General features: G+C 41.4%; 1 protein-coding gene across 1 annotated transcript in view; it reads right to left on the bottom strand.

The window, feature by feature from the left end:
- REC8 (REC8 meiotic recombination protein) overlaps positions 1–16105 on the bottom strand; it is a 62325-nt gene that overhangs the window by 24502 nt on the left and 21718 nt on the right. The window contains exons 5-8 of the mRNA XM_075276645.1: positions 15626–15743; positions 11476–11563; positions 7980–8053; positions 2388–3120 (exon numbers count right to left, since the gene is read on the bottom strand). Of these exons, the coding sequence (XP_075132746.1) occupies positions 2388–3120; positions 7980–8053; positions 11476–11563; positions 15626–15743 (1013 nt within the window). The remainder of the gene's footprint in view (positions 1–2387; positions 3121–7979; positions 8054–11475; positions 11564–15625; positions 15744–16105) is intronic.

The raw sequence follows: 16105 nt of genomic DNA, 5'->3' as shown, positions 1-16105 counted from the left end.
ACATTAAAAGGGTTGTCTATTTTTGCCTGGGCAACCCCTTTAAAGAGGACCTTTCATGTCCTCCTGAACATGCAGTTATGTATACCGTTATAAAGCCAACAGTGCGCTGAATTCAGCACACTGTCGGCTTTCCCGTTATGTGCCCCTGGGCTTGAGATATTGGTGCCGTTTCAGCACCGATCTCTGCTCACTGTCAGAGATCTATGGACGAATACGGTCAGGAGGGGCGTTCCTCACAGCCCAGCTAGGCTGTCAGGAACACCCTTTTGATGGTGGGAAGAGTTCTGTGCCGAAACTAAGGGCACTAATATCTCCAGCCCAGGGAAACATAATGGGAAAGCACACTGTCGGCTTTTTAGCGGTATATAAAACCAAATGTGGAGGAGGACATGAAAGGTCCTCTTTAACCCTTTTGTCTATATATCACTTTATATTTTAAGCTATAAACAAATAAATTAATATCTCTATAGAACATCAGAAGGAATTGCTTAGACCTATCTTTCTACCCCATAATGGTATTATAGAGGTATTATATACGTTTCAAGTATATATTCAAACCTTGTGGTGACAGGACGTCTTGGATATAAATCCAAAACTTTTCTCTTCTAACAAGTAATCTTATCTCTTTTCAACTTGGTATCTGAACTAGGGTATAACTTTCAATTAAAGTTATGGAACTGTGTTTAGTGTCTTGATACACTATTTGCCCTGTGTTTATATATCCTTTAACATCTGGGTTGTCCTCCCAACATACCATTTATCACATGGACAGATGATGAGATAAATAATGTTGTTATTGTTGCAATTTAATTACACTTTTATATCCAGAACCTCAGCATTTTTTACAATGACTTGTTTCTTATGATGAATAATGTTGGTATAGCATTTACAGCACGTTTCCATGTTTATAAGCCCCTGCAACCTTATATCCATTTCCTGAAGGATTCCTATTTCTTTGGATTTTTTCCACAGGCCACAAGAAAATGGCCGCATACTTACTGTGTGGCAGTAGGCTTTGCCTGAGGCCTACAATTTTCAAAGCTTGCGCCGGAAGAAGACACAGGAAGACGACGTTCCTGAAGAAGATGGAGGCAGCGCTGGAGAGTTCTCTGGCAGCATTGGGGACACCCCCAGTGCTGTTTGTGCGCTGGGGCCTGCCCCCAGTGCTGCGAGAGAGCTCATTTGCATAGCGTTAAAAACCGGTATTTCTACCGAATGGCGGGCCAGAGACCACTTCTAAGGGTAAGAGATGAATAATCTTTCTTAAGGCTATACCGACGTGTTAGGCAGAAAAAATTAGTTCTGAATGATAGGATCCCTTTAAAATAGTTATTTGTAAGGATGAATTGAAGGGAACTCAAAATAAATTCTTGCTGCAATTCTGGCATTAAGGGATCTTGTTTTAAGAAATGATTTACAGCACTGATGCCAACCTCATGAGATAAAGTGGTATATAGGGTGCAAACATCCACAATTACCCATAACTATTCATCTTGCCACTCTATGTCACCTATTAGTTATTTTTTGTGAATTTGGGATTTTGTATTTTTGCGTTTTTTTTTGCTATTGCATCTTTTTTTGTATGGAATTTTATTGTCATTTTCATCCAGGGAAATATCTTCTTTTTCTGCAATAAATCTACTATGGATAATCTGCGCTATAATCAGTTTAAACTACAATCACCTGGATTAAAACTAAACAAGATGTGTATGATTTGGAATTCAGGGAACGGGGTTAATGAATATACTCCCTCCACCCTGTTTGAAGTGAGTGCTAACATCTCCTAACACTAATCGTTTGTATATGATCCCTGGATGTGGTAACTACTAGAGCTCTCTTTAGTTCTTTGTTTTTTTCACTTTTAAGCTTGTCATATATGCCATGTATCTAAGACACCTAAGGGAGCCTTCACACGGAGTACATGCTCCGCTCATTCTGAACGTAAAACTCGTTCAGAATGAGCGCGTAAAAACCAGTTCCCATTGACTTGAATGGGTGCCGGCATACGAGCGCTACCCATTGAAATCAATGGGAGGCTTTTTTCCCTATTGCTTTCAATGTGATACGCAAAGGGTTCCAGACATAGAAGATGATAATAATTTGATGCTGAAGGGGTGAGGGGAATTAATATACCCTCACTCCAAGAGGATAAACTGTGACACCACAATAAAGTGGTGGATTTGGAAATTGTTGGAGGGCGCTCTTCATTTTTTTTAAATAAAGATAGATCATCTCTTTTCTCTGTACTGGAAATATATATACAATTTTAGAGAACGGGACAATTCAACAAAGACTTTAATCCCCAGATAACTTTTTGACTTTAAAGGGGTGAGTTTTATACAATTCTCAGATGTTTTTAACATTATACTTTTGATTTGTATACATACCATCTTTTTTTCTGATCTCTTTATCTGACTCCGCTCCTTTCTCAGCTAACTGTTTTTCCATCAAAGCCTTTTTCAGCCTTTCAATCTCTAGTTCAGCTTCTCTCAGTTTCTGTTTCACTTGTTCGCGTTCTTTTAAATGTTCTCTTTCCTTTTCTTTCTCCTTCAGCTGTTGTGCTATTTTTTCTGCCTTCCACTGACGTTGCATGTCTTCTTGAAGTTTTTGGAGTTGTTTTATCTCTTCTCCTTTTTCCATCAACAGCTCTTTTGCAGCTCCTGCAAATTGGAGGCGTCTTAATTCCAATATAGCTGTTTGCAGATGCTCCATTTCTCTGTCAATTTCTTGCTGATATTTTTTTTCTCTTTCTATTTCCTCCTTCTTCGCTCTCTCTCTTTCTGATTGCCGCCGCAGCTCAGCTTGTCTTTTCTCTTCTTTGAGAAGCTCTATTTCTTTTTCCATGCTATGAAGTTCTCTTCTTATAATCTCTGATTGAATTGCAGTCTCCTCCAGATGCTGTTGTATTTCATCTTCTGCACGACTTACGGGCTCTCTGTCTGTCTTTGGTATTTTGGGTCTGACTTCTTTGGTATCTTTTAGAAGTTCCCTTGTATCCAATTTACCAGGCAGACGTCTCTTTCGTGGTTCAGGCAACGTTTCAACTTCAGGTAATGGTGGAAGGTCAGACATAAGTAACTCCCAGTCATGTGTGCTTACTTCTGGGAGATCTTGGCCAAACTGAAAGATAAGTTGACAGTTTTGTGACATAAAATACCAATCCTTCTTTATATATTTTATTATATTATCTAAGTTTATGCCTTCGCCATCCCTAATAAAAAATAAAATAAGTAGGTTAGGTTTTAATGCCTACTTTGAAAAAGGACTAAAAGTTGGACTTACAGTAAAGGCACTAACTACTTTATTGAAAAAAAAAGAATAATCAATACATAATACTTTGAGAAAGGTATGGAGAATTTTCTCATCCTTCACAAATTTTTCCTTTGCCAAAACGTACAAACTCTCAGTCAGGGGTAGAACTACCACTATAGTACCCACAGCAGCTGGTATGAGGCCCGAAACTTTAGGTGGGCCTGACCAGCCTCTATTCACTTACCAATAACTGTTCCCACTCACAGAAGCCTCTATTTCCCTTTTGGCTGTTTCTACATAATGTGCGGTGCATGAAGCCCCCTGGGAAGTAGGATCCAGGTCCCCTGAGATATGGAGAATATCTCTGACTGCACAAATACGCTCCTGTATAGCAGCGGATATAGCTGATGCTCTGTGTCAGAGTCAGTGGCGTCCCCAAGAGAAGCAACCGTACAGGGGGATATAAAATTCTGTCTGTCAGAGTGGAGCCATGAGCAGAGGCTCTATTCTGGGGAATGTCCAGAGCAAGGGGAAGAGGACATTGACCTGTAGGAAGATTTCCTTCGTCTTTTTGCAAGGATGGCTCCTAGATCTGGAACAGGAGTGATAAGGGCACCTGGGGAGAGGCCTAAAAGGAGCCTAAAGCTAGCTAACTGAGCGCCTATCTGGGAAAGCAGCCATTCCAGAGTGTCCAACACAGACTGGTTATACTGTAAGTCTAGCAGGTTGGTCCAGGACGGGGACACTTCAGCCCGACAAATTCATTATAACTCGTATCAGTTTTCCAGTGTGAGTTAGGGCGGGTTCACACCTGTGCCTAGTCTCCGCTTTGTGGGTTTCCATCTTCTGCCGACAGGAGACGGAAACCCGGCAGTCAGTGTCTGCTTGTGAGCATCTTCTGGTCTCCGCGGTGAAACCATTTTTTTAAAACCGGACACAAAGTCCTGCATGTCCAACTTTGTGTCCGGTAAAAAAAAAAAACGGTTTTGTCGCGGAGAGGAAGAAGACGCTCACAGGTGGACACTTTGCAAACCCATTCAAATGATTGGGTTTGAAAACTGACTGCAGGTTTCTGTCTCCTGTCCAGTCTCTTGGTCAGAAGATGTAAACCTGAAAGCGGAGACCGGGTGCAGATGTGAACCCGCCCTTATAATGGAAATCGCAGGGACATTGACTGATTTCTCCACAGCCTTTTCATAAATCTCTCAGTCCCTGTGCCAGTCGGGCCCTTTAATAAGATCCATGTAAAATAGGCCAGTCTTAATAAATCTGCCTCACTGTATACAACATTAAACATGTCAAGCAGAAGACTGCATAGGAGTCAACCTTCATGGGGATATTGTTAAGCCATCGAATATCCATAGGGCTTTGATATTTTAGGTGAATATAGTCAATTTCCTCTAAGATCCACTCATTCAGAATTTCCAAGTCTAGATGATAACTCAGCCCTCTGCCACATAGGGAAAGGATGAATCAATGGAGAAAAACATCATGCATTTCAAACTTTGAAAAACTTTTGGGGGTATCCTCTATGTTTGTATCACCTTGTCGTATCAGTGTGCTATTGACTAGTTTCTTCCAATATCCTTCCTATCAAAGAATAAGGATTCCGTGAGGAAAAAACGGGCATGGTGTTTCCAAACCAACTCCTCCAGAAGGCACAATAAACAGACCCCCCGATGTAGCCGGCACTAGACCGGAAAAGACAGTGATCACTTTTATACATAATGAACTGATACTGGGAGAGCCCCATGCAATGTGCCAGAAATCAGCTTGCGGGCTGGTGCATCTGTGATATCTCTTGTCCATAATATAGCCTATTTTGCTTAACCGCAGTAGAGAGAGATAACATTGGTCCACAATATATATCTGAATCATATGTTATTAAATACATAAATACTGTACGTGACTGTAGTTTTCTCCCAAACTTATGCTGATAAATTATGGATTTATGATTTACACTTTTTTCCTGTGTGGATGCCAATTTATTATCCAAAAGACATGTAGAGCAGAGATTAACCCTCTTGGATCCTATGAAGTGAATACTCCATTTAAGGAACATCTAGACCAGGGGTGGGCAATTAATTTTCCCATGGGGCCGCATAAGAAATTGAAACCATGCTAGAGGGCTGCGCCACGGCAAATTTAGCTCCACCCACTTCTACGTTGACGCCGCCCATTCCCAATCATCTTTCCAAGTTCCCCCACAAAGTATTATCCCCCTATAGTCACCCGTACACTATATGCCCCCACATTATAATGTTCCCTTCCAACTGCCCCACAGTATTAGGTCCCTCTCCTGGTGCCCCAGTATAAACTGGTGGAAACTAGAGGGGACACAAAACTGGAGCAGCTGGAGGGGGACATTAAACAGTGGGGGTAGTTTGAGGGGGGCAATAAATTGACAGCTAGAGCGGGACATGAAACTGGGGGCAACTAGAGGGGGACATTAAAATCGGGAAGCTGGAAGCAGACATTAAACCGTAGGGGTAGCTGGAGGGTGACATTAAACTGGGGGCAACTAGAGGCAGACAGGTCCCCCTACAGCTTCCTCCACGGTTTAATGTCCCCCCAGTTTAAGTGCCCTCTTCATCTACCCCCAGTTTCATGTCCCCCCTCCATTTCTCCCTCAGTTTCATATCCTCCTTTATTTGCCCCATTTCATGCCCCCCCCCCCCAGTTTCATGTCCCCCCCTCCAACTGCCATCTCTGCCCTAGTTTAGCATTCTCCTTCCATCTCTGCCCCTAGGTTACTGAGACACACACACACACACACACACACACACACACACACATATAGACAGACACATATAGACACACACACACATAGAGACACACATATATAGACAGACACACACACATACAGACACACACACACATAGACGGACACATATAGACACACATACACACACACATACATACACACACACATACATACACACACACACACACACACACTCCCCCCTGCATCTCACCTTACATCTCAGTACCTTATGACACTCTCCACATGGCTCCATCTTCTGCCTGCAATAAGACATGCCCCCTAGACACACCTCCCTAGTCAAGCTGTGCGGGCCGGACTGAATCAGTCAGAGGGCCGGACTTTGCCCAGGTCTGATCTAGACAGTTTTTTTAAAGATGTTCTCTAGGAAGTCCGATTTATCTATACTTAAATGTTGCTAGAGGTTTGCACTTTGAGAAAACCCTTTATATTACAATTATGAAGGTTTCCTTTGATTGTAAACTTTGACAATTATACACCCACCTCCTTGAGAATGTTTTTGACTTGGCTAGATGCTGTGGAGGGATTTTCTTTACAGAGGAAAGAGTTTTGCAATCATCTACTTTAGTTGACTTCTGTGCTCTTTTGGCCTTATTCACTTTAAAGGGAGCAAAGCTATATCACTCCGGCACAATTACTACAACTGTACAGAGCCTTCTGTTTCTGGCTCTGTCCACTATAGCGTTCCAGTGCCAGTGGCAGCCGAGAACTGCTGAATAATGAAGGTGCTGAGTGTCAGGCCCCCATGGATCTCAGGGTTGGTTCACATCTGTGTTGGTATTACGTCTGGGAGAGTCCGCATGGGACCCCCAAACGGAATACCAAACGCAATTGCAAGCGCTCTGCAGTAAAAGCACACAGACCCCCAAAGACTATAATGGGGTCCGTATGCTTGCGGCATGCTGCCCGCATGAATCATGTGGACAGGAAAGTAGATTGTGAACTACTTTTCTATGTTCTATGTGGAGATCTGGCGGCAAGCACACGGACCTCATTATAATCTATAGGGATCCGTGTGCTTTTACTGCACAGCTCCTGCAATTGCGTTTGGTATTCTGTTCAGGGGGTTTCCATGCGGCTCCCACGGACGGAATACTAATGCAGATGTGAACAAGGGGTCATAATAATGAGAAGTTTTAAAACCCGTCCAGGCCATAAAACCCCTTTAAAGCAATATTTTTGCTCTTGAAACTCTACATTTCGATCATAATTTGATGGCAATATTTCTAATCCATTGTGGTGGTGTACAGTGACTAAAGCATGGAAAGTGTGTTGCATAAATACTTCTGAACCCAACTCCATCTGTTCATGAATAGAATTTTCAAGGAGTGGTCCCATGAAAAGCATCCTATCTATACTGCTAGTTTATGTGGATTTAAGACTTTTCATTACATTGCTTTATCAAAACTGCTTTGTTTGGCCGCTATCTTAATTTATTCACTTCATTGTTGACACTCAGTTTCTATGGCTACTGGGCTTATCTGCTCATTTCCCAAGTGATGTAGCTGCCTGCTTCAGGGGGGAGGGAGGGGCTGACAAGCAACGGAGTTCCTCAGATAGGGAAGGGGGAGGTGAGAGCTCCAGGATTACTATGCTGTCTATCTTCAGCTTTTCCACTTATCAGCCGGTTTAATTGAATTTGGCTGATAAGGGCTGAGATAAGGAGTCCGTTACCTCTGTATGTAATGCAAGCTGACTCAAATCCAGCTCTGCTACATCAGTTTCCACATCAGCTTTATACTGTGATAATGCATTTACAACCAATCCCTCATTACTGACTGCAAACATAGCAGATAGAAGAGCAAGTGAAACCCCATCCACTAATGTGCTGAGAAATCCAGGAAGTGAAGAAAGAACAGAACCTGCAGGCTGCAGGGCATTTGTATGAATGACAATGGTAGTAAGACTCTCTGTATGTGTATAAGAAATGGCAAATTTCAGTCACCTCTTCTGATGGCAGAGGAACAGGCTCTATCTCCTTCATTGTTATAGTCTCTGGAGAGGTCAATAAAGCAGGGTCTAGAAAAAAAGATAAATAGGATATACATAACAGAGCAAAATATAATCCCGATTACTTGCAAAATAACACTAAGGAACTTTCTGATTTACTCCAACCTCACAAAATCTCTATTAGTGAGATGACTTTACAGTAAATCCTATTAATTGGGAATCAATTACTTCATAGGTAAGGAATACTTAAAGGGGCTCTATCATTGGGAAAAGTCAATCACATCCTTGCATAGCCTTTAGAAAGGCTAGTCCACACCTACCTTTAGTATGTAAATTGCCTCAGTGGTTTCTGAATAAGTCCGTTTTTATTCATATGCTTATTAGACTGGTGCATGATACATCGTGCACCCCTTTGCTATTGTTTCCTATAGAAGGCTGCTGCTGATGATGACTCAGCTTCCTGTTTGCGCACACACATAGGAGATAATAGAAGAGACGAGTGCTGCTTTGAACTTCCTGTGCTGGCTGGAGCTAATTAGCATATGAATAAAAACAAACTTATTCAGAAACCACTGAGGCAATTTACATACAAAAGGTAGGTGTGGAATAGACTTTCTAAAGCCTATGCAAGGATGTGATTAGTTAAAAATGACGTTTCCCAGTGATAGAGCCCCTTTAAATACATTTTTACTTCATAGGTGGCATTTGCAAACGCAAGCTCTGCAGAAGGCACTTTCTCTCCTGCAATGACTATGTAATATATTTCAGGCTATCATATACTAACTGAAGGTGAAGGCAAAGATACTTCAAAATTTACTTTTTTAAAGATAATGTCAGTATGGACATGAGGTTCGCAGACTGGAAATAAGATTAAGGAGGAGACCCCATGTTGCAGGAGCAGAGATTTTTTGTTGCAGACTTTGCTGCAGTTTTTGGAGCCAAAGTCAGGAGTGGATTGAGCAGGAGAGAGAAGCATAAGAGCTTCATATACATTTCCTATTCCTTTTGTAGCCATTCTTGGCTTTGGCTCTAAAAACCGCAGCAAAATCTGCAACAACAAAAAAAAACTGCATTTCCTTAATGTGGGGCATCAACCTAAAGGGGTTTTACTGTAAAATAAGCTGATTATATAGATTTTCATATGATATATATATATATATATATATATATATATATATGGGAATATATATATATATATATATATATATATATATATATATATATATATACACATATATGGGAATATATATATATATATATATATATACATATATGGGAATATATATATATATATATATATATATATATATATATATATATATATATATATATATATATATATGGGAATTTGAGGTTTAGTTAATTTTAGTAGTCCCATAAAAATGTGCATGCATTGTGTACTCTCCACTTACTGCAGCCATGAGATGGGCGTCAGACTCAAAGTAATCCAACTAAAAAGTGGTATAACCGTAGACTAGACAGTGTACAGATAAATTAGTTATATGTACTAGATTTCCAAAACTGCAATGGTCCACTGTGTCCATGCGCATATTTTTTTTCGGAATGAGTGGATGATATTTGCAGAGACTGTAAATCACAGCGTTTTTTTCCCCCATGTGTTTCCGCCCTGGCCAATTCGCAGCATTTACACCAGGTGGGGCCTAATTTCCCTTTTTTATCAGATCATCTGCTTATAAAGTGCAAATTAAAAGCATTTTACGCTGAAACACATCTCTGTATCTGAATGGCAAATAAATATTTAATCTGAACTAAGAAATGTAAGCAACCCCTCAGGGAAATGGTGATTTTTTATTTTTGTATTTATCCTCGTTGAATAGGGTGGAATTAGAAACAAAATAAAGTTGCAAAATTTTCCTGCAGTTTTGTTTTTACTATACAGTAACAGCAAAGTGGATGGGATTCATGCAAATCCCATGCCCACTTTACGATAAAATCCACAGCGCGAACATGCTGCGATTTCCAAAACCGGCGCGGCTTTGGAAATCACAGCATGTCAGTTACATCTACAGAAATGCCGGTGGCTTCCCTATAGATATAATTATAACAGAAAGTCCGCAGAGAGAAACTCTGCGAACTTTCTGTTCAAAGCGCTGTGAGAAGACCCTCGATGCGTTCCCACCACGGTTTTTCCTGCAGTGCTTTAGTGCTGTGGATTGTTTCGTGGAGCCTTAGCCTAAAGGAAGACATTTCCCTTCTGTTAAATCTACTCCTGACTTTGGCTTAAAAAAAACGCAGCAACTGCAAAAATGCTGCGATTCAGCAATGTGGGGCCTTAGCCTAACTTTGTAATATATGCATATATACGCGTCAACTGAAACTTCTATGTTCAGAAGGTTTGCAATATATACATATACCGTATATACTAGAGTATAAGCTGAATTTTTCAGTTTTTGTGCTGAAAAAGCCCCCCTCGGCTTATACTCGAGTCAGCAAAAAAAAATAAAATTTTTTTTTTTTTTTAGGAGGGGGGGGGGGGGGGGTCTATGACCGGCCGCAATATCAATGTATAGAATCTCCCATAAAATAGTGGGAAAAAAAAGAAACTTTAGAAAGATAAAAGTTCTAAATCCCTCCTTTCCCTATAATACATATAAAAGTAGAAAATGATTGTGAAACACAAACACATTAGGTATCCCTGTGTCTGAAAGTGCCCGGTCTACTGAATATAGGGTATCTGCAGTGCTCCTGTTCCATCGGGAAGGGGTTAATAGGAGCACTGCAGATACCCTATATTCAGCCAGACTGAATTCCAAGTGGGGGAAGAAAAAACAATCCTCAAGCTCAGGGAAGGGGCAGACAGACAACCAAAACACCCCCTCCCCTTTCACAGCACCCAGCAATTGCTGCACCCAAAAACTCAGACCATTTTAATTTTTGAAATTTTCCAGTAGCTGCTGCATTTCCCCCCTTAGTCTTATACTGGAGTCAATAAGGGGGCGTTCACACTACCGTCGGTGTCCGACATGTAGTGTCCGCTCCTAGTGTCCGCTCAAAATCTGTCACGGACACTAGGAGCGGACACTAGATGTGTCCGTGACACCTGTCATTCACTTGAATGGGCATCGGCTGCGTTCTTTTGCACTCCGTGCCCGTCCTTCCCTGTCCGCAAGAGAAGATGTCCGACTTCTCAAGCGGACAGAAAAACCTGCAGGGTTCCTCTGTCCGCTTGAGAAGTCGGACATCTTCTCTTGCGGACAGGGAAGGACGGGCACGGAGTGCAAAAGAACACACCCGATGCCCATTCAAGTGAATGACAGGTGTCACGGACACATCTAGTGTCCGCTCCTAGTGTCCGTGACAGATTTTGAGCGGACACTAGGAGCGGACACTACATGTCGGACACCGACGGTAGTGTGAACGCTCCCTAAGTTTTCCCAGTTTTTTGTAGGAAAATTAGAGGCCTTGGCTTATATTTGGGTTGGCTTATACTCGAGTATATATGGTATACGCATTTATATATATCATCTCACCTTCCCTACGGCTTGCTCTCCTACGTCTCGGAGGGGTCTTTTCTAGTCGAACAATTTCAGGGCCTGAAGTCTCCAAAAGCACACGAAGCTAAGTCATATAAGCAAAGGAGAAAATGAAAGACATTGAAACAGATTTACAAATGAAAATGCACAAAAATTTGTTCAAGGCCCTACGTAGAGGGGCACAGCAAAAAAAGCACTGGGGAAAAAACTGCGGTCGCAACGCATTGCTGTTTTTACTGCAGCACTTTTCACAGAAAGTTTGCAGAGGTCTCCTCTGGAGTCTTAGGGCAGTTCACATGGAGTAAACGCGCGTGTATTTTGGCAAAATACATGTGTAAAAAATGCATATGTAAAAATAAGACTCCCATTGACTTCAATGACATTTTTTTACACATGTAAAAAAAACACATCAAAATACATGTGTAAAATGTAATTGAAGTCAATGCGAGTATTATTTTTACACATTTATTTTGTCAAAATACACACGCATTTACTCCGTGTGAACGGGCCCTCACTGCTTCAATTATACCTATAGGGAAACTGCCGCCATTTGCGTAGGTATAATGGACCTACTGTGATTTCCAAAACTGCAACAGTTTGGGAAATCGCAGTGTGTCCACAGCGCATATTTTCCCGCATTGTGGGGTAGGGATAGAATTCCATCCACTATACTGTGACTGTAAAACGCTTCATTTTTTCCGTGGGTTTCTGCCAAGGGCAAGCTGCGGCATTTACGTCACGTGGGGCCCCAGACTACAATTGCAAAAGCCTGCCGAAATAGTCAATTTTTTTTTATTGCAGATTTTGAATTTATGGCTGAAAAATATTACTGACAAATAACTGCTGTGCCTTATGTTTATTTTAACCCTTTAACTGTCTAACATATTTAAGCTTTAAAAAAAATAAAAATAAAAAAAATAAAATAAAAAAAGGTCCATCGTGCACCTGAGAAATCAATAAGTAAAAAAGCAGCCTTCACAAGTTTATGGATCTGTTTAGGTTTGCACTAAGGGCTTACTCAAATGTGCACTTTCAGCAAACATATGATGCCCGAGTATATACATACAGCACACAATTCTGCTCTATTTTTGTGTCATGTACTATTCATGGATGATTATTTTTTCTCATATGCAAAAAAATAATCAAATGATATATATAACTATACTTTACAATGTTTCTGGGTCTGTGAAAAATGGACAGAACATGAATGACATTTATGTACTGTCCATGATTTGATCCACAAAACCGACCAAAATAGAGAATTTCTCATTCCTTGTTACCTAGACCATGGGCCTGTGGAAAGAGAATGACCATGTGCATGAACCTAATAAAACAAATGGGTATGCATGCAGTCCGTGATTTAAAAGGCAACCCAACTCTCTGGAAATTGGAAGTGTGAATATGTGCATCCTAATGAAGAAGAATTTTATGAACCTTTAAAATGAATGAAATAATATACCGTGTATAGTCGAGTATAAACCGACCCAAGTATAAGCCGACCCCCCTAATTTTACCACAAAAAAACTGGGAAAACTTATTGACTCGAGTATAAGCCTAGCAGGGAAATGCAGCAGCTACCAGAAAATTTCAAAAATTAAAATGGTTTTTGGGTTTAGTAGTTGCTGGGTGCTGGGGAAGGGGAGGGGGTGTTTTGGTTGTCTGTCTGCCCCTTCCCTGAGCTTGAGGACTGGGTTTTTTTTCCCCCACTTGGAATTCAGCCTGTCTGATATCTAATGTTTATGTGTTTCACAGTCATTTTCTACTTTTATATGTATTCTAGGGAAAGGAGGGATTTAGAACTTTTATTTACTTTATTTTTTTATTATATTTTTTTTTAGGTTTTTTTTCACTTTTTATGGGAGATTCTATACACTACTATTGCGGTTGGTCATAGACCCCCCTCCCCCCCCAAAAAAAGGCCTCCAGGTAAATACTGCACATAGTGTGAACTCACGTCACCCAGCTTTCTTAGGAGTCACTCCCTTTCCCTCGGCTGCCTGCTCATTAGTTTAGACTGCACTGAGGTGACATTTTTTCATGAGGTGTGCTTAGTGTATGGAAGGCAATTGCTCTACCACTTGTCCCTGCCTCTATTAAAGCGTACCTCTAGTTATAAACTACTTTTCATAAATGAATTGTGCATGTAAATATACGATACTTTGTAATATATCTTATTAGGGAGACCTATTTCCTTCACCACTTATTAAGCCTTATTCCCGCTCCTTATCTTTAATCTGACTGGTTGTTTACATTAGATTTGTCTTGTGAGAAGGTGGCAGGTAAGATCCTGGAAGGTCCTATGTCTCTCCCAGATTCCTCAATTATGTGTGGTAAGTGAGGTTACAATTCAGGTAAAACCTTAGAGAGAAGGCTTATTCTGTTAAACTCTTCTTGTCCTACTAGGGAGAATCCTTCTTGCACAGGTGGGAGCTGGGCCTCATTACAGGCCTTTAAAAGGTTCGCAAATTCTCACTCCTAAGTAGTTCCTGGGGGAGAGTGGAGAGGGTTCTGTCCCAACAGTCTGACCTCTGATGAGAGACCAGTGTGTCAACCACAACCTCTGTTTTGTTTTTTCTGTGTGGCTGAAGCAAGCCACATGTATAGCTAGCGTACCTGTGTTTAGTTAGCAGATAAGCAGGGTTTGTGTTATTTTTTTTAGTCTGAAGTTAAAGAGGACCTTTCATCGATTTGGGCACAGGCAGTTCTATATACTGTTGTAAAGCCGACAGTGCGCTGAATTGAGCGCACTGTCGGCTTTCCCGATCTGTGCCACCGGTGAAGAGCTATTGGTGCCGGTACCGTAGCTCTTGACAGTCAGAAGGGTGTTTCTGACAGTCTGTCAGGAATGTCCTTCTTCACAGCAGCACCTATCGTGCTGTACAGTGTGAGCGGTGCACAGCGTGAGAGGCGCTGCTATGGAGAAGGATGTTCCTGACTGACTGTCAGGAACGCCCTTCTGACTGTAAAGAGCTACAGTACCGGCACCGATAGCGCATTACCCGGGGCACAGATCGGGAAAGCCGAATTCAGCGCACTGTTGGCTTTTCAGCAGTATATAGATCTGCCTGTGCCCAAATCGGTGAAAGGTTCTCTTTAACCGTTGTTTTCTGCCAGTTTTGCAAAATAAACATACAGGGTAAAACCTGTCTGCACCTGAATTTTTGTGTCGGTCTCTGACTGTCTGGGTCCACTGCTGCTACCACTGAGCCTACTCTCCCACATTTCAATTATTTCATATGGGCCTTGCTACTTGGTTAGAAATTTACTTTCTACTGTGGGCATGAGTACTATCACCCGGGTTAAAGGTTCTGAGCTGACCCTTCCTCTTACAAACATAGCCTTGAGCCAACTGTGCTTGCTCCATATGCACTTTTATGATTGGCATTACCGCTGTAAAACAGAGGCTGTGGTTCACACTGGTCTCTCACCAGAGGTCAGGCTCTTGGGCCAGAACCCGGCTTCTTCACTCTCCCCCCAGGAACTACTCAGGACTGAGGTCTTGACAAACTTTTAAAGGCCTGTAATGAGGCCCAGCTCCCACCTATGCAAGAAGGCTTCTCCCTAGTAGGACAAGAAGAGTTTAACAGAAGAAGCCATCTTACAGCTAAGGTTTTACTTGAATTGTAACCTCGCTTACCACACAAAAGTGAAGATTCTAGGTGAGACATAGCGACCTTCCAGGATCTTACCTGCCACCTTTTTACAGTCTCCATATTTAGCCTCACACACAGAGCTTTATGGAGAAGTGAGGGGTGGAATAATGGGGTGCTCCTAGTAAATTGATTTATTGCCTCATTCTGTGTGCTAGTAGCCTCTTATCTACCCTCCTCCGTGTGAATTCTCCTCCGTGTGAATGGACCCTTACAGTCTATGCGGACTTCTGGTGTTTACGGTTAACCGCTATTTCAGCAGACCAGCTCTCTGTCATTTGGGTTCCAAGGTGGACTTGAACAACGAAGACCTATGTGTGAACCTATCCTTAGATATTTCTTTACTTAAAAATCAGTTAAAAGACACACAACCTTTTTTGTATTGAGAGCAGGTGTCGTTTTTTGTTTAGATTTGTTGATTTAACACATAGCACTTGACACCAAAGCTGCTACAGTATTCAGAATATAAATAGGCAAGTCTCCTCAAATTATTTTACCTGTGGGATCATAGCTGGTTCTGGCAATTCTGGAGGTATCTCCATCATCCCAAAGAAGGGATCAGGGGCATCCTCCAGCATCTTCATAAGCATTAGATTATCTGGAAGCAACAAAGGTCTAAAATACAGACATAATGGGGCAGATTTACTAATGAAAATCCACTAGACTATCGACATAATTTTCATAAAATTGGCATATATTTTTAAGTGTTTTGCCCCAGAGAGATGTATCGGCGCAGCTTTAATATTGTGTTTCTGACTAGACACTGGCATAAACAGGTTTGCTGCAGTGTGGCGCAATGTGGCTCTAAATTATAATGTTCTGTCACTCTGTTCTATACATTTAGTTGCTCGGAAAAGGCACCTCACCGCCATAAGAAATAGTAAAGAATTTCTGGCACTCTTATATTTGCGAAGAATTGTGCTTTACTTGCATCCAAATAATAAAAGTTTCAGTCTAGAATGACCTTCATCAGTAAA

Source organism: Leptodactylus fuscus, chromosome 1 (assembly GCF_031893055.1).
Source record: "Leptodactylus fuscus isolate aLepFus1 chromosome 1, aLepFus1.hap2, whole genome shotgun sequence".
NCBI lineage: Eukaryota > Metazoa > Chordata > Amphibia > Anura > Leptodactylidae > Leptodactylus > Leptodactylus fuscus.
The sequence above is the reverse complement of the archived record's forward strand: the minus strand, read 5'-3'. Positions and strand labels throughout refer to the sequence as shown.